At 50.1% G+C, this 19,418-nt stretch overlaps 1 protein-coding gene across 1 annotated transcript; it reads right to left on the minus strand.

Moving 5' to 3' along the window:
• Positions 1 to 4,461: 4,461 nt before the first annotated feature.
• LOC118382662 (paralemmin-2-like) lies at positions 4,462 to 18,533 on the minus strand. The gene is made up of 2 exons (XM_052510138.1): positions 18,377 to 18,533; positions 4,462 to 5,300 (listed from the first exon to the last, which is right to left on the minus strand). Exon 2 carries the CDS (start codon positions 5,296 to 5,298, stop codon positions 4,462 to 4,464), a length of 837 nt encoding a protein of 278 aa, XP_052366098.1. The 5' UTR covers positions 5,299 to 5,300; positions 18,377 to 18,533.
• Positions 18,534 to 19,418: the final 885 nt, after the last annotated feature.

Raw genomic sequence — 19,418 nt, forward strand, 5'->3', positions numbered from 1 at the left:
AGAGAGAGTGAGAGATAGGGAGGACACAGATACAGAGAGAGAGAGAGAGAGAGAGAGAGAGAGCCAGGGAGGAGAGAGAGTGAGAGATAGGGAGGACACAGAAACAGAGAGAGAGAGAGAGAGACACAGAGACAGAGAGAGAGAGTGAGAGATAGAGGGAGGACACAGAAACAGAGAGAGAGAGAGAGATAGAGACAGAGACAGTTAGAGAGAGTGAGAGATAGGGAGGACACAGAAACAGAGAGAGAGAGAGAGAGAGAGAGAGAGACACAGAGACAGTATTAGAGAGAGTGAGAGATAGGGAGGACACAGAAACAGAGAGAGAGAGAGAGAGAGAGAGAGAGAGAGAGAGAGAGAGAGAGAGAGAGAGAGAGAGAGAGAGAGAACTGATACAGAGACAGAGAGAGACAGAGAGAGAGAGAGAGAGAGAGACTCTGAGAGAGAGAGAGAGAGAGAGAGAGAGAGAGAGAGAGAACACAGAGACAGAGAGAGACAGAGAGAGACAGAGAGAGACAGTGAGAGACAGTGAGAGATAGGGAGGACACATATACAGAGAGAGAAAGATTGAGAAGAGAGACAGAAATATCGAGGATAGAGACGGAGAGAGACAACACAGAGACTAAGAGTGATATAAAATATAGAGCATGTCAGAAACCTGAAAACCAGCTGTTGATCTGAGTTGAGTGGTAACACTGAGATGTTCTGTAGTGAGGAGATCTGTGGTTTCATAAGGCCTTTCAATACATTTAGTTAAAAGAGAGTGAGAGAACACAGAGACAGAGAGAAACCTGAAAACCAGTCCTTTAGTTAAAAAGGAAAAACATTCAAATACAGTAAATCTAATATCATAATAGAGTTCCCTCCTACACTATGATACCCTGGTAGAGTTCCCTCCTATACTCTGATACCCTGGTTGAGTTTCCTTCTATACTCTGATACCCTGGTAGTTCCCTCCTATACTATGATACCCTGGTAGGTCCCTCCTATACCCTGGTAGGTCCCTCCTATACCCTGGTAGTTCCCTCCTATACTCTGATACCCTGGTAGTTCCTGGTAGTTCCCCTATACTCTGATACCCTGGTAGTTCTCCTCCTATACTCTGATACCCTGGTAGTTCCCTCCTCCTGATACCCTGGTAGTTCCCTCCTACTCTGATACCTCTGGTAGTTCCCTCCTATACTCTGGTAGTTCCCTCCTATACTCTGATACCCTGGTAGTTCCCTCCTATACTCTGATACCCTGGTAGTTCCCTGATACCTGGTAGTTCCCTCCTATACTCTGATACCCTGGTAGTTCCCTCCTATACTCTGGTAGTTCCCTCCTATACTCTGATACCTGGTAGTTCCCTCCTGGTAGTTCCCTGGTAGTTCCCTCTGATACTCTGGTAGTTCTCCTCTGATACCCTGGTAGTTCCCTCCTATACTCTGTACCCTGGTAGTTCCCTCCTATACTCTGGTAGTTCCCTCCTATACTCTGGTAGTTCCCTCCTATACCTGGTAGTTCCCTCCTATACTCTGGATCCTATACCTGGTAGTTCCCTCCTATACTCTGATACCCTGGTAGTTTCCTCCTATACTCTGATACTCTGGTAGTTCCCCCCTATACTGGTAGTTCCCTCCTGGTAGTTCCTCCTATACCTGGTAGTTCCCCCTATCTGATACCCTGGTAGTTCCCTCCCTCTGATACCCTGGTAGTTCCCTCTGTACTCTGGTAGTTCCCCCTGTACTACCCTAGTTCCCTCCTATACTCTGATACACTGGTAGTTCCCTCCTGTACTCTGATACTCTGGTAGTTCCCTCTATACTCTGGTAGTTCCCTCCTATACTCTGATACCCTGGTAGTTCCCTCCTATACTCTGATACCCTGGTAGTTCCCTCCTATACTCTGGTAGTTCCCTCCTATACTCTGATACCCTGGTAGTTCCCTCCTATACTCTGATACCCTGGTAGTTCCCTCCTATACTCTGATACCCTGGTAGTTCCCTCCTATACCCTGGTAGTTCCCTCCTATACCCTGGTAGTTCCCTCCTATACCCTGGTAGTTCCCTCCTATACTCTGATACCCTGGTAGTTCCCTCCTATACTCTGATACCCTGGTAGTTCCCTCCTATACTCTGATACCCTGGTAGTTCCCTGGTAGTTCCTATACCCTGGTAGTTCCCCTACTCTGATACCCTGGTAGTTCCCTCCTATACTCTGATACCCTGGTAGTTCCCTCCTATACTCTGATACCCTGGTAGTTCCCTACCCTGGTAGTTCCCTCCTACCTGATACTCTGGTAGTTCCCTCCTATACTCTGATACCCTGGTAGTTCCCTCCTATACTCTGGTAGTTCCCTCCTATACTCTGATACCCTGGTAGTTCCCTCCTATACTCTGGTAGTTCCCTCCTATACTCTGATACCCTGGTAGTTCCCTCCTATACTCTGATACTCTGGTAGTTCCCTCCTGTACTCTGATACTCTGGTAGTTCCCTCTGATACTCTGGTAGTTCCCTCCTATACTCTGATACTCTGGTAGTTCCCTCCTGTACTCTGATACTCTGCTAGTCCCTCCTGTAATCTGGTAGTTCCCTCTGTACTCTGGTAGTTCCCTCTGTACTCTGGTAGTTCCCTCCTGTACTCTGGTAGTTCCCTCCTGTACTCTGGTAGTTCCCTCCTGTACTCTGATACTCTGGTAGTTCCCTCCTGTACTCTGATACTCTGGTAGTTCCCTCCTCTACTCTGATACTCTGGTAGTTCCCTCCTATACTCTGGTAGTCCCCCCTATACTCTGGTAGTTCCTTCCTGTACTCTGGTAGTTCCCTCTGTACTCTGGTAGTTCCCTCTGTACTCTGGTAGTTCCCTCTGTACTCTGGTAGTTCCCTCCTGTACTCTGATACTCTGGTAGTTCCCTCCTATACTCTGGTAGTTCCCTCTGTACTCTGGTAGTTCCCCCCTATACTCTGATACCCTGGTAGTTCCCTCCTATACCCTGGTAGTTCCCTCCTATACTCTGGTAGTTCCCTCTGTACTCCGGTAGTTCCCCCCTATACTCTGATACCCTGGTAGTTCCCTCCTATACTCTGGTAGTTCCCTCCTATACTCTGATACCCTGGTAGTTCCCTCCTATACTCTGATACCATGGTAGTTCCATCCTGTACTCTGGTAGTTCCCTCTGTACTCTGGTAGTTCCCTCCTATACTCTGATACTCTGGTAGTTCCCTCCTATACTCTGGTAGTTCCCTCCTATACTCTGATACCCTGGTAGTTCCCTCCTATACTCTGATACCCTGGTAGTTCCCTCCTATACTCTGATACCATGGTAGTTCCCTCTGTACTCTGGTAGTTCCCTCTGTACTCTGGTAGTTCCCTCCTATACTCTGTCATGATTCGGATGAGGAGCTTATGTACAGTGCCTATCGTTAATTATGATAACTGTTCATGTTTCTTACAGTACAGACAGAAGATCGTAAGTAATGCCCTTCTCAGGATATATCCCAAATGGCACCCTATTCCCTCTGTAGTGCACTACTTTAGACCAGGGCCCTATTCCCTATATAGTGCACTACTTTTGACCAGAGCCCTATTCCCTATAAAGTGCACTAAGTCTTACACAAATCCTCACATAAAACATATTTGGTGTTGTATCAAGGGCAGGGCCTCTCTACCCTCAAGGCTCTGGTCAAAAGCACTGTGTTACATAGGGAATAAGGTGCAGTTTGGGATGGGCCCCTAGTCTGGGGGATATCCATCCAGTCAGTCTTTGCTTGAATGAGGCAACTAGACAGATGGGTGTGGATATCAACCTATACTGTAACATACTATATCTCTGTATGTGCAGGTCTACTTTCTGTTGTTTTTAGGAGTGCCAGATAGAGAGTCATCTGATCCAGGTCTTTAACACCAAACATTCCTTGGTCAGGTTTTAAAGGATTGTGTTATAACCTATTTCTTATAGACCAAATGTAATGTGAATACAATGAAACTAGTGGCAAGCCCAACCCTTCCCAAACACTGTGCTGCTCTGGTTGGAATGGTGGTGTGTTGTCCTTGCTCTGGGGTAAAGTTTCCTCTAGGTACAGATCTAGGATCAGCTTCCCCTCATCCAATCCTGACCTTCATCTGTAGTCGTAAAAATCTAAAACTGACCCTTTATTCGGGGCAACTTCAACTTCCACCGTTGTCCTATTGAAGGGAGTGACAGAGTGCCTTTACATTCCTGGGGGCATCATCAGGATAAAGGTCAGACACAGGCTCACAAAGGTGGGTCAAAGGTCAGAGTTAAAAAGAATGATGTCAATGCAGCCAAGTTCCAGGCGTCAGAGGGTAGGTTCTGTTAGTAGCCGTGAGGAGGAATAGGAGGGGGAGGAGGAGGGTTTAGGGAGGAGGGAGATCAGAGCCTTGATTAACCAATGAGCTCCTCCCTCCCTGCAGTCCCAAGAGTAACAGAGAGTTGTGGGAAGTGTAGTTAAAGTAATGAGGTCACATGATAGTACAGCAGTGGCAGCGCTCTTTCTTCTCTATACCTGCTGGGGAGGGAGTTCCTTGGTGGCTGTGGCAGAGCTCTCGTCCTTCCTCCGACGACAGTTCGGTTGTGTCACTGAGCGGCCGGGAGCCGGACACCAGGTCGGCGGCGTTGCCGTCCATGGTGGAGTAACCGTCTGTCACCGTTTTCTCCCGTAGCGACTTCTCATCGTCCTCATCGATCAGGACGATCTCAGCCTTGATGCTGCCGTCGAATCCCAGCAGCCTCTTGGCCTCATCCTGGTCGTCTACATTATGATTGCCCATGAAGATCATCGTGATCGGCTTCTCTGCCGTAGCCTGGGGAGCCTCCGTCACCTCACCCCCGTATATCACCTCCCGGCAGGGTGGAGGCTGGGTGGTGATGGGGGAGCTTGGAGCGTGGGGCTGGGGCATCTTGTGGGCCGTGGTGGCAGAGCTAGGGACAGCTGGGGGGGTAGTGTAGGGGGTGTAGTTGGTAGGGAGGTCAGCGGAGTGGTAAATGGACCTGGGGGAGGTTTTGGGGTCATCAGCGTCAGTGGGGTTGACAGTGACCTTAGCCTCTCCCTGAGCACAGCCGGTGGTCGCCCCGACCCGCTTCATCAGCTCATCCACCTGTTGGGAGCTCCAGTGGTGAACCCCGTTGTCCAGGGTAGAGGACCCCCCCGAGCGGACCTCGTAGACAACATTCCGGCCGTCGTCGAAAACCTTGACCCCGCAGTCAGGCACTTCGTCAGGGCTGACGGAAGACGCTGACAGGATCCTGGTGTCCCCTGTCTTTCTGTCCTTCTCCACATTGATCTCCATGGCGTACATCGCTGGATAAAAGACAGACAGACAGGTGGACGGACGGACGGACGGACAGATGGACGGAGAGAGGGAGGGAGGGAGAGAAAGAAGATATCAGACAGACAGGTGGACGGACGGACGAACGGAGGGAGGGGGAGGGAGAGAAAGAAGATATCATGTTACCATTATAGTACATCTCTGGGTGACAGATCTGATGGAGCCTGAGACACCCAGCCCTGAGAGAGTGGAGAGGAGGATCTGATGGAGCCTGAGACACCCAGCCCTGAGAGAGTGGAGAGGAGGATCTGATGGAGCCTGAGACACCCAGCCCTGAGAGAGTGGAGAGGAGGATCTGATAGAGCCTGAGACGCCCAGCCCTGAGTGAGTGGAGAGGAGGATCTGATGGAGCCTGAGACACCCAGCCCTGAGAGAGTGGAGAGGAGGATCTGATGGAGCCTGAGACGCCCAGCCCTGAGTGAGTGGAGAGGAGGATCTGATGGAGCCTGAGACACCCAGCCCTGAGTGAGTGGAGAGGAGGATCTGATGGAGCCTGAGACACCCAGCCCTGAGAGAGTGGAGAGGAGGATCTGATGGAGCCTGAGACACCCAGCCCTGAGAGAGTGGAGAGGAGGATCTGATGGAGCCTGAGACACCCAGCCCTGAGAGAGTGGAGAGGAGGATCTGATGGAGCCTGAGACACCCAGCCCTGAGTGAGTGGAGAGGAGGATCTGATGGAGCCTGAGACACCCAGCCCTGAGAGAGTGGAGAGGAGGATCTGATGGAGCCTGAGACACCCAGCCCTGAGTGAGTGGAGAGGAGGATCTGATGGAGCCTGAGACACCCAGCCCTGAGTGAGTGGAGAGGAGGATCTGATGGATCACGGTGTCGAAAGCAGCGTATAGATCTAGGAGGATGAGAACAGAGGAGAGATAGAGTCAGCTTTGGCAGTGCAGAGAGCCTCTGTGACACAGAGAAGAGCAGTCTCTGTTGAGTGACCCGTCTTGAAGCCTGACTGGTTAGGGTCAAGAAGACCATTCTGAGAGAGATAGCGAGAGAGTTGATCAGACCCAGCACATTCAAGTGTATTGGAAAGAAAAGAATGAAGGGATACAGGACTAAAGTTTTTGACGTTAGATGAGTCGAGTGCTGGTTTCTTGAGGAGGGGAGCGACTCTGCCATTTTGAAGTCAGAGGGGACGCAGCAAATAGTTAGGGATGAGTTGATGAGGGAAGTGAGGAATGGCAGAAGGTCTCCAGAGTTGATCTGGAGAAGGGAGGAGGTGTTGGATTCGAGTGGGTTGTTGGGCAGCTGGACCTCACTAGTCAAAGGATTTCATCTGGAGTAAGAGGTGTTAGATAATTCTGTGTGCGTGGGACCAGTGGACTCAATAGGCTGAGTGAATGAGTGGGACCAGTGGACTCAATAGGCTGAGTGAATGAGTGGGACCAGTGGACTCAATAGGCTGAGTGAATGAGTGAGACCAGTGGACTCAATAGGCTGAGTGAATGACTGGGACCAGTGGACTCAATAGGCTGAGTGAATGAGACCAGTGGACTCAATAGGCTGAGTGAATGAGTGGGACCAGTGGACTCAATAGGCTGAGTGGGACCAGTGGACTCAATAGGCTGAGTGGGACCAGTGGACTCAATATGCTGAGTGAATGAGTGGGACCAGTGGACTCAATAGGCTGAGTGAATGAGTGGGACCAGTGGACTCAATAGGCTGAGTGAATGAGTGGGACCAGTGGACTCAATAGGCTGAGTGAATGAGTGGGACCAGTGGACTCAATAGGCTGAGTGAATGAGACCAGTGGACTCAATAGGCTGAGTGAATGAGACCAGTGGACTCAATAGGCTGAGTGAATGAGTGGGACCAGTGGACTCAATAGGCTGAGTGAATGAGTGGGACCAGTGGACTCAATAGGCTGAGTGAATGAGTGGGACCAGTGGACTCAATAGGCTGAGTGAATGAGTGGGACCAGTGGACTCAATAGGCTGAGTGAATGAGTGAGACCAGTGGACTCAATAGGCTGAGTGAATGAGTGGGACCAGTGGACTCAATAGGCTGAGTGAATGAGTGGGACCAGTGGACTCAATAGGCTGAGTGAATGAGTGAGACCAGTGGACTCAATAGGCTGAGTGAATGAGTGGGACCAGTGGACTCAATAGGCTGAGTGAATGAGTGGGACCAGTGGACTCAATAGGCTGAGTGAATGAGTGGGACCAGTGGACTCAATAGGCTGAGTGAATGAGTGGGACCAGAGGACTCAATAGGCTGAGTGAATGAGTGGGACCAGTGGACTCAATAGGCTGGAGTGAATGAGTGGGACCAGAGGACTCAATAGGCTGAGTGAATGAGTGGGACCAGAGGACTCAATAGGCTGAGTGAATGAGTGGGACCAGTGGACTCAATAGGCTGAGTGAATGAGACCAGTGGACTCAATAGGCTGAGTGAGTGGGACCAGTGGACTCAATAGGCTGGAGTGAATGAGTGGGACCAGTGGACTCAATAGGCTGAGTGAATGAGTGGGACCAGTGGACTCAATAGGCTGAGTGAATGAGACCAGTGGACTCAATAGGCTGAGTGAATGAGTGGGACCAGTGGACTCAATAGGCTGAGTGAATGAGACCAGTGGACTCAATAGGCTGAGTGAATGAGTGGGACCAGTGGACTCAATAGGCTGAGTGAATGAGTGGGACCAGTGGACTCAATAGGCTGAGTGAATGAGACCAGTGGACTCAATAGGCTGAGTGAATGAGTGGGACCAGTGGACTCAATAGGCTGAGTGAATGAGACCAGTGGACTCAATAGGCTGAGTGAATGAGTGGGACCAGTGGACTCAATAGGCTGAGTGAATGAGACCAGTGGACTCAATAGGCTGAGTGAATGAGTGGGACCAGTGGACTCAATAGGCTGAGTGAATGAGTGGGACCAGTGGACTCAATAGGCTGAGTGAATGAGTGGGACCAGTGGACTCAATAGGCTGAGTGAATGAGTGGGACCAGTAGACTCAATAGGCTGAGTGAATGAGGGGGACCAGTGGACTCAATAGGCTGAGTGAATGAGTGGGACCAGTGGACTCAATAGGCTGAGTGAATGAGTGGGACCAGTGGACTCAATAGGCTGAGTGAATGAGTGGGACCAGTGGACTCAATAGGCTGAGTGAATGAGTGGGACCAGTGGACTCAATAGGCTGAGTGAATGAGACCAGTGGACTCAATAGGCTGAGTGAATGAGTGGGACCAGTGGACTCAATAGGCTGAGTGAATGAGACCAGTGGACTCAATAGGCTGAGTGAATGAGACCAGTGGACTCAATAGGCTGAGTGAATGAGGAACAGATGTCGTCGACCTTCTTGTCAAAGTGGTTGACAAAGTCATCCACAGAGAGGGAGGAGGAGGGAGGAGGGAGGAGGGAGGGGGAGGAGGGGGAGGACGGAGGAGGGGGAGGAGGGAGGAGGGGGAGGAGGGAGGGGGAGAAGGATTAAGGAAGGAGGAGAAGGCAGAAAAGAGTTTCCTAGGGTTAGAGGCAGAAGCTTGAAATTTAGAGTGATAAAAGTGGCTTTAGCAGCGGACCCAGAGGAAGAGAAAGTAGAGAGGAGGGAGAGGAAGTGTGATTTGTCCTCCGGATGTTTAGTTTTCCTCCATTTACACTCAGCTGCCCGCAGCACAGTTCTGTAAGCTCGCAATGAGTCACTCAGCCATGGAGCAGGGGAGTAGGCAAACAGCCTCGAGTAAAGATGAGTTCAACTGTATTGTCTGCCTTGTGAGTGGGAGGCGACTGGGAAAATAAATCAATCGAAGGCGATGTCGGGAGGTTGAAGTCACCAAGTACGAACAGCGGTGAGCCATCGTCAGGAAGTGAGTTTATCAAAGTGTCAAGCTCATTGGATAAACTCTCCAAGGTGTGGAGCTCATTGGATGAACTCTCCAAGGGCTTCTGGTGGGCGATATATGACAATAATGTTAAGCTTGAGTGGACAAGTGACAGTGATAGAATGGAATTGAAATGAGGAGATGGACAGGCAAGAGGAAAAAAAAAACAGAAAATCTTCACTCAGGAAAAATGTGTATCAATGTGCCACCAGAGCGATGACCAGATGCTCTCGGATTATGATATAAAAAGTAGTCAGATGAAGAGAGAGCAGCTTGAGTAGCAGTATTTTCTGAGTTGTTCCAAGCCTCCGTCAGGGCCAAAAAGTCAAGGAACTGAAGGGCAGCGTAGGATAGGATGAACTTGGAGTTCTTGACCTCAGATGGGCAGTTCCAAACGCTGCCAGAGACGAAGGAATTCCACATGGGGTTGTGCGGGCAGGGTGCGCTAAATCAGAAATAGCCAGGGGTTGGGGAGCGTCTGCCTACAGGGAGAGGAGCGAACAGGTACAGAAAACACACACATAGTGAGATCTGTAAATAACTAGGTAAGATACTCAAGTGAGAGAGTGATGGGAAGCTACTCTATTTCCTTCCAGAATAACTCAGCTGAACGGTATTAGTTTAACAACCAGACCACCGCTGGGAAAAACAGGAGAGACTGATGTACTAATACTAGTCCCAGGACCCAGTCCCAGGACCCAGTCCCAGGACGCAGCTCCAGGACCCAGTCCCAGGACCCAGATCCGGGACCCAGCTCCGGGACCCAGTCCCAGGACCCAGTCCCAGGACCCAGATCCAGGACCCAGTCCCAGGACCCAGATCCAGGACCCAGATCCAGGACCCAGTCCCAGGACCCAGACCCAGGACCCAGTCCCAGGACCCAGCTCCAGGACCCAGATCCAGGACCCAGTCCCAGTCCCAGGACCCAGTCCCAGGACCCAGTCCCAGGACCCAGTCCCAGGACCCAGTCCCAGGACCCAGTCCCAGGACCCAGTTCCAGGACCCAGCTCCAGGACCCAGTCCCAGGACCCAGTCCCAGAGCCCAGTCCCAGGACCCAGTCCCAGGACCCAGTCCCAGGACCTAGCTCCAGGACCCAGCCCAGGACCCAGTCCCAGAGGACCCAGTCCCAGGACCCAGTCCCAGAGCCCAGTCCCAGAGCCCAGTCCCAGGACCCAGTCCCAGGACCCAGCTCCAGTGTTAATATGTTGAACTGATCAGTGTTCTGAGTTTATTTATATTTTCACAGGGACAGTGAATCAACGTTTCAGTAAAAGTGCTGATTTTAGCCATTACAATAACAATACAGACAGACCATGAGTAGTGAGCACAGACAGAGACACATAGAACAAGAGACACGTAGCACGCAGACAGAAACACGTAGCACGCAGACAGAGACACATAGAACAAGAGACACGTAGAACAAGAGACACGTAGCACGCAGACAGAGACACATAGAACAAGAGACACGTAGCACGCAGACAGAGACACATAGAACAAGAGACACGTAGAACAAGAGACACGCAGCACGCAGACAGAGACACATAGAACAAGAGACACGCAGCACGCAGACAGAGACACATAGAACAAGAGACACGTAGCACGCAGACAGAGACACATAGATCCTAGAGACACGTAGCACGCAGACAGAGACACATAGAACAAGAGACACGTAGCACGCAGACAGAAACACGTAGCACGCAGACAGAGAAACATAGAACAAGAGACACGTAGCACGCAGACAGAACAACATAGAACAAGAGACACGTAGCACGCAGACAGAGACACATAGAACAAGAGACACGTAGCACGCAGACAGAGACACGTAGCACGCAGACAGAGACACGTAGCACGCAGACAGAGCCACATAGAACAAGAGACACGTAGCACGCAGACAGAACAACATAGAACAAGAGACACGTAGCACGCAGACAGAGACACATAGAACAAGAGACACGTAGCACGCAGACAGAACAACATAGAACAAGAGACACGTAGAACAAGAGACACGTAGCACGCAGACAGAACAACATAGAACAAGAGACACGTAGAACAAGAGACACGTAGAACAAGAGACACGTAGCACGCAGACAGAGCCACATAGAACAAGAGACACGTAGCACGCAGACATAGACACATAGAACAAAAAACACCATTGTTTCCACACCTCACCAGCTACAGACAACAGGCAACATGGAAAGCGAAAACACACAGCTAGGGACCATGTTCATGAGTCTGATTGACCTTTCGCCATGTCTTTGTTTTTTTTGTGAAAGTGTGATCGGTGGTGCAGTTATGTGTGTCTGATGGCAGTGTATTCCAGACATGGGAAGCTCTCACAGAGAAAGTGGATTTACTAAAGGTGCTTTTCCTTAAGGGAACTATACAGTCACCTCTCATGGCAGACCTTGTGGATCTGCTGCCATATGTCTGGGTTTTCTGTTTAACAGAAGTACTGAGTGGAGGGGGAGGAGCCAGGCCGTTTAGGATCTTGAATACAAGACATGCGTCGGTGTATTGTACATGATTTCTGAGGATGTAACAGTGATGATGGCTATTGGGATTCCTATCAAGCACTTTGAGAGGCTGTTTGTAGACAGACTGAATAGGTTGTGATGTTGTACAGCAAGCTGGGCCCAACTCGTCAAGCAGTATGTTTAAGTGGGGGAGTATCATAGATTTGAAGTACAGCTTTGCTACCTCTGGAGTCAAACAATTTTGTATAAATCGGAAAACTAGCGAGGTTGAATTTGGTCATTTGAGTTGCCTTTTTCACCGGCTTTTTAAAAGACAGGTTAAAATCAGATACCAGCTGGAGCTTCTCCCCTGACACACAGACATCTGGTTCAGTAGCATCATATACCACCTGCAGCTTCTCCCTGACACACAGACATCTGGTTCAGTAGCATCTGATACCAGCTGGAGCTTCTCCCCTGACACACAGACATCTGGCTCAGTAGCATCAGATACCACCTGGAGCTTCTCCCCTGACCCATAGACATCTGGCTCAGTAGCATCAGATACCAGCTGGAGCTTCTCCCCTGATACACAGACATCTGGCTCAGTAGCATCAGATACCACCTGGAGCTTCTCCCTGACCCATAGACATCTGGCTCAGTAGCATCAGATACCAGCTGGAGCTTCTCCCTGACACACAGACATCTGGCTCAGTAGCATCAGATACCACCTGGAGCTTCTCCCTGACACACAGACATCTGGCTCAGTAGTATCAGATACCACCTGGAGCTTCTCCCCTGATACACAGACATCTGGTTCAGTAGCATCATATACCACCTGCAGCTTCTCCCCTGACACACAGACATCTGGCTCAGTAGCATCAGATACCACCTGGAGCTTCTCCCTGATACACAGACATCTGGCTCAGTAACATCAGATACCACCTGGAGCTTCTCCCCTGATACACAGACATCTGGTTCAGTAGCATCATATACCACCTGCAGCTTCTCCCCTGACACACAGACATCTGGCTCAGTAACATCAGATACCAGCTGGAGCTTCTCCCCTGACACACAGACATCTGGCTCAGTAGCATCAGATACCACCTGGAGCTTCTCCCCTGACACACAGACATCTGGCTCAGTAGCATCAGATACCACCTGGAGCTTCTCCCCTGACACACAGACATCTGGCTCAGTAGCATCAGATACCAGCTGGAGCTTCTCCCCTGACACACAGACATCTGGTTCAGTAGCATCAGATACCACCTGGAGCTTCTCCCCTGACACACAGACATCTGGTTCAGTAGCATCAGATACCAGCTGGAGCTTCTCCCCTGACACACAGACATCTGGTTCAGTAGCATCAGATACCACCTGGAGCTTCTCCCCTGACACATAGACATCTGGCTCAGTAGCATCAGATACCAGCTGGAGCTTCTCCCCTGACACACAGACATCTGGCTCAGTAGCATCAGATACCAGCTGGAGCTTCTCCCCTGACACACAGACATCTGGTTCAGTAGCATCTGATACCAGCTGGAGCTTCTCCCCTGACACACAGACATCTGGCTCAGTAGCATCAGATACCACCTGGAGCTTCTCCCTGACACACAGACATCTGGCTCAGTAGCATCAGATACCACCTGGAGCTTCTCCCCTGACACACAGACATCTGGCTCAGTAGCATCAGATACCACCTGGAGCTTCTCCCTGACACACAGACATCTGGCTCAGTAGCATCAGATACCAGCTGGAGCTTCTCCCTGACACACAGACATCTGGCTCAGTAGCATCAGATACCAGCTGGAGCTTCTCCCCTGACACACAGACATCTGGCTCAGTAGCATCAGATACCAGCTGGAGCTTCTCCCCTGACACACAGACATCTGGCTCAGTAGCATCAGATACCACCTGGAGCTTCTCCCCTGACACATAGACATCTGGCTCAGTAGCATCAGATACCACCTGGAGCTTCTCCCCTGACACATAGACATCTGGCTCAGTAGCATCAGATACCACCTGGAGCTTCTCCCCTGACACACAGACATCTGGCTCAGTAGCATCAGATACCACCTGGAGCTTCTCCCTGACACACAGACATCTGGCTCAGTAGTATCAGATACCACCTGGAGCTTCTCCCCTGACACACAGACATCTGGCTCAGTAGCATCAGATACCACCTGGAGCTTCTCCCTGACACACAGACATCTGGCTCAGTAACATCAGATACCACCTGGAGCTTCTCCCTGACACACAGACATCTGGCTCAGTAGCATCAGTTACCACCTGGAGCTTCTCCCCTGACACACAGACATCTGGCTCAGTAGTATCAGATACCACCTGGAGCTTCTCCCCTGACACACAGACATCTGGCTCAGTAGTATCAGATACCACCTGGAGCTTCTCCCCTGACACACAGACATCTGGCTCAGTAGCATCAGATACCACCTGGAGCTTCTCCCCTGACACACAGACATCTGGCTCAGTAACATCAGATACCACCTGGAGCTTCTCCCTGACACACAGACATCTGGCTCAGTAGTATCAGATACCACCTGGAGCTTCTCCCTGACACACAGACATCTGGCTCAGTAGCATCAGATACCACCTGGAGCTTCTCCCCTGACACACAGACATCTGGCTCAGTAACATCAGATACCACCTGGAGCTTCTCCCCTGACACACAGACATCTGGCTCAGTAACATCAGATACCAGCTGGAGCTTCTCCCCTGACACACAGACATCTGGCTCAGTAACATCAGATACCACCTGGAGCTTCTCCCCTGACACACAGACATCTGGCTCAGTAGCATCAGATACCAGCTGGAGCTTCTCCCCTGACACACAGACATCTGGCTCAGTAGCATCAGATACCAGCTGGAGCTTCTCCCCTGACACACAGACATCTGGCTCAGTAGCATCAGTAGCAGACATTGTTTTCACATTTTTCACATGAGATTGAAACATGAATCACTGAGCCACATTGTACCTTCCTATTGGTGAGTCTGTGGGTTACCACATTGTACCTTCCTATTGGTGAGTCTGTGGGTTACCACATTGTACCTTCCTATTGGTGAGTCTGTGGGTTACCACATTGTACCTTACTATTGGTGAGTCTGTGGGTTGCCACATTGTACCTTCCTATTGGTGAGTCTGTGGGTTACCACTTTGTACCTTCCTATTGGTGAGTCTGTGGGTTACCACATTGTACCTTCCTATTGGTGAGTCTGTGGGTTGCCACTTTGTACCTTCCTATTGGTGAGTCTGTGGGTTACCACATTGTACCTCCCTATTGGTGAGTCTGTGGGTTACCACATTGTACCTCCTTATTGGTGAGTCTGTGGGTTACCACTTTGTACCTTCCTATTGGTGAGTCTGTGGGTTGCCACATTGTACCTCCTTATTGGTGAGTCTGTGGGTTACCACTTTGTACCTTCCTATTGGTGAGTCTGTGGGTTACCACATTGTACCTCCTTATTGGTGAGTCTGTGGGTTGCCACATTGTACCTTCCTATTGGTGAGTCTGTGGGTTACCACTTTGTACCTTCCTATTGGTGAGTCTGTGGGTTGCCACATTGTACCTTCCTATTGGTGAGTCTGTGGGTTACCACATTGTACCTTCCTATTGGTGAGTCTGTGGGTTGCCACATTGTACCTTCCTATTGGTGAGTCTGTGGGTTACCACATTGTACCTTCCTATTGGTGAGTCTGTGGGTTACCACTTTGTAACCTTCCTATTGGTGAGTCTGTGGGTTACCACTTTGTAACCTTCCTATTGGTGAGTCTGTGGGTTACCACATTGTACCTTCCTATTGGTGAGTCTGTGGGTTACCACTTTGTACCTTCCTATTGGTGAGTCTGTGGGTTGCCACATTGTACCTTCCTATTGGTGAGTCTGTGGGTTACCACTTTGTACCTTCCTATTGGTGAGTCTGTGGGTTACCACTTTGTACCTTCCTATTGGTGAGTCTGTGGGTTGCCACATTGTACCTTCCTATTGGTGAGTCTGTGGGTTACCACTTTGTACCTTCCTATTGGTGAGTCTGTGGGTTGCCACATTGTACCTTCCTATTGGTGAGTCTGTGGGTTACCACATTGTACCTTCCTATTGGTGAGTCTGTGGGTTGCCACATTGTACCTTCCTATTGGTGAGTCTGTGGGTTACCACATTGTACCTTCCTATTGGTGAGTCTGTGGGTTACCACTTTGTAACCTTCCTATTGGTGAGTCTGTGGGTTACCACTTTGTACCTTCCTATTGGTGAGTCTGTGGGTTGCCACTTTGTACCTTCCTATTGGTGAGTCTGTGGGTTACCACATTGTACCTCCTTATTGGTGAGTCTGTGGGTTACCACTTTGTACCTTCCTATTGGTGAGTCTGTGGGTTACCACATTGTACCTTCCTATTGGTGAGTCTGTGGGTTACCACATTGTACCTCCCTATTGGTGAGTCTGTGGGTTACCACTTTGTACCTTCCTATTGGTGAGTCAGTGGGTTACCACTTTGTACCTTCCTATTGGTGAGTCTGTGGGTTACCACATTGTACCTTCCTATTGGTGAGTCTGTGGGTTGCCACTTTGTACCTTCCTATTGGTGAGTCTGTGGGTTACCACATTGTACCTTCCTATTGGTGAGTCTGTGGGTTACCACATTGTACCTTCCTATTGGTGAGTCTGTGGGTTACCACTTTGTACCTTCCTATTGGTGAGTCTGTGGGTTGCCACTTTGTACCTTCCTATTGGTGAGTCTGTGGGTTACCACATTGTACCTTCCTATTGGTGAGTCTGTGGGTTGCCACTTTGTACCTTCCTATTGGTGAGTCTGTGGGTTACCACTTTGTACCTTCCTATTGGTGAGTCTGTGGGTTGCCACTTTGTACCTTCCTATTGGTGAGTCTGTGGGTTACCACATTGTACCTTCCTATTGGTGAGTCTGTGGGTTACCACTTTGTACCTTCCTATTGGTGAGTCTGTGGGTTACCACTTTGTACCTTCCTATTGGTGAGTCTGTGGGTTACCACATTGTACCTTCCTATTGGTGAGTCTGTGGGTTACCACATTGTACCTCCCTATTGGTGAGTCTGTGGGTTACCACATTGTACCTCCTTATTGGTGAGTCTGTGGGTTACCACTTTGTACCTTCCTATTGGTGAGTCTGTGGGTTACCACTTTGTACCTTCCTATTGGTGAGTCTGTGGGTTGCCACATTGTACCTCCTTATTGGTGAGTCTGTGGGTTACCACATTGTACCTTCCTATTGGTGAGTCTGTGGGTTACCACTTTGTACCTTCCTATTGGTGAGTCTGTGGGTTACCACTTTGTACCTTCCTATTGGTGAGTCTGTGGGTTACCACTTTGTACCTTCCTATTGGTGAGTCTGTGGGTTACCACATTGTACCTTCCTATTGGTGAGTCTGTGGGTTACCACATTGTACCTTCCTATTGGTGAGTCTGTGGGTTACCACTTTGTACCTTCCTATTGGTGAGTCTGTGGGTTACCACTTTGTACCTTCCTATTGGTGAGTCTGTGGGTTACCACTTTGTACCTTCCTATTGGTGAGTCTGTGGGTTGCCACTTTGTACCTTCCTATTGGTGAGTCTGTGGGTTACCACTTTGTACCTTCCTATTGGTGAGTCTGTGGGTTGCCACTTTGTACCTTCCTATTGGTGAGTCTGTGGGTTACCACATTGTACCTCCTTATTGGTGAGTCTGTGGGTTACCACTTTGTACCTTCCTATTGGTGAGTCTGTGGGTTGCCACTTTGTACCTTCCTATTGGTGAGTCTGTGGGTTACCACATTGTACCTTCCTATTGGTGAGTCTGTGGGTTACCACTTTGTAACCTTCCTATTGGTGAGTCTGTGGGTTACCACATTGTACCTTCCTATTGGTGAGTCTGTGGGTTACCACTTTGTACCTTCCTATTGGTGAGTCTGTGGGTTACCACTTTGTACCTTCCTATTGGTGAGTCTGTGGGTTACCACATTGTACCTTCCTATTGGTGAGTCTGTGGGTTACCACATTGTACCTTCCTATTGGTGAGTCTGTGGGTTACCACTTTGTACCTTCCTATTGGTGAGTCTGTGGGTTACCACTTTGTACCTTCCTATTGGTGAGTCTGTGGGTTACCACTTTGTACCTTCCTATTGGTGAGTCTGTGGGTTACCACTTTGTACCTTCCTATTGGTGAGTCTGTGGGTTACCACATTGTACCTTCCTATTGGTGAGTCTGTGGGTTACCACATTGTACCTTCCTATTGGTGAGTCTGTGGGTTACCACTTTGTACCTTCCTATTGGTGAGTCTGTGGGTTGCCACTTTGTACCTTCCTATTGGTGAGTCTGTGGGTTACCACATTGTACCTTCCTATTGGTGAGTCTGTGGGTTGCCACTTTGTACCTTCCTATTGGTGAGTCTGTGGGTTACCACATTGTACCTCCCTATTGGTGAGTCTGTGGGTTACCACATTGTACCTTCCTATTGGTGAGTCTGTGGGTTACCACATTGTACCTTCCTATTGGTGAGTCTGTGGGTTGCCACTTTGTACCTTCCTATTGGTGAGTCTGTGGGTTACCACATTGTACCTTCCTATTGGTGAGTCTGTGGGTTACCACATTGTACCTCCCTATTGGTGAGTCTGTGGGTTACCACATTGTACCTCCCTCACTCTCCGTTAGCTCGCTACGACCCGCTACCCCTCCCTGGTCCTAGTACTATCCTCCCTTGGCTCCGGTCCAAACCTCACAACTCCTTCCTCCCCCACCCAGCACCTACCAGGTTTCTTTGGCTGCTCCCCAGAGGCAGGTGCTGTTGAGGCTGTGGCCTGATGAAGAGAAGTGGTGGAGGAGTCTCTGATATCTGGCTGCTGCTCGGGGAGCTGGGGTGAGGCGTTACTCACAGCATCTGGTTGGGGCGGAGAGCAGGAGAGGAAGTCAGACTGGACCCACCCACCCTAGCACACACTCAATCTCTCTCTTTTTGTATCTGTCCCTTTATTGCTCCCTCCCCCTCTATCTCTCTTCCCCCTCTCCCCCCTCTGTATCTCTCTCTCCCCTCTGCATCTCTCTCTTTATCTCTCTCTCTCTCTTCCCCCTCCCTCCCTCTGTATGTCTCTCTCTCTCTGTATCTCTCTCTGTATCCCTCTCTCTCTTCCCCCTCTTTCCCTCCCCCTCTATCTCTCTTCCCCTCTCTTCCCCCTCTCCCCCCTCTGTATCTCTCTATCTCTCTTCCCCCTCCCCCTCTGTATCTCCCTCTGTATCTCTCTCTCTCTATCTCCCCCTCTGTATCTCTCTCTCTCTATCTCTCTTCCCCCTCCCCCCGTCTGTATCTTTCTCTGTATCTCTCTCTCTCTCTTCCCCCTCCCCTCTGTATCTCTCTCTGTATCTCTCTCTCTCTCTTCCCCCTCCCCCTCTGTATCTCTCTCTGTATCTCTCTCTCTCTCTTCCACCCTCCCCTCTGTATCTCTCTCTGTATCTCTCTCTATCTCTCCCCCTCCCCCCGTCTGTATCTCTCTCTGTATCTCTCTCTCTCTCTTCCCCCTCCCCCTCTGTATCTCTCTCTGTATCTCTCTCTCTCTCTATCTCTCTTCCCCCTCCCCTCTGTATCTCTCTCTGTATCTCTCTCTCTCTCTATCTCTCTTCCCCCTCCCCCTCTCCCCCTCTGTATCTCTCTATCTCTCTTCCCCCTGTATCTCTCTCTGTATATCTCTCTCTCCCCCTCTGTATCTCTCTCCCCCCTCTGTATCTCTCTCTCCCCCTCTGTATCTCTCTCCCCCTCCCCTCTGTATCTCTCTCTCTCCCCCTCTGTATCTCTCTCT

This window comes from Oncorhynchus keta, unplaced genomic scaffold, assembly GCF_023373465.1.
Source record: "Oncorhynchus keta strain PuntledgeMale-10-30-2019 unplaced genomic scaffold, Oket_V2 Un_contig_5400_pilon_pilon, whole genome shotgun sequence".
NCBI classification, from domain to species: Eukaryota; Metazoa; Chordata; class Actinopteri; order Salmoniformes; family Salmonidae; genus Oncorhynchus; species Oncorhynchus keta.

Bases quoted from the DNA above. Each gene is read 5' to 3' on its own strand.
- LOC118382662 (XM_052510138.1), bottom strand. From the start codon at position 5,298: ATGTACGCCATGGAGATCAATGTGGAGAAGGACAGAAAGACAGGGGAC.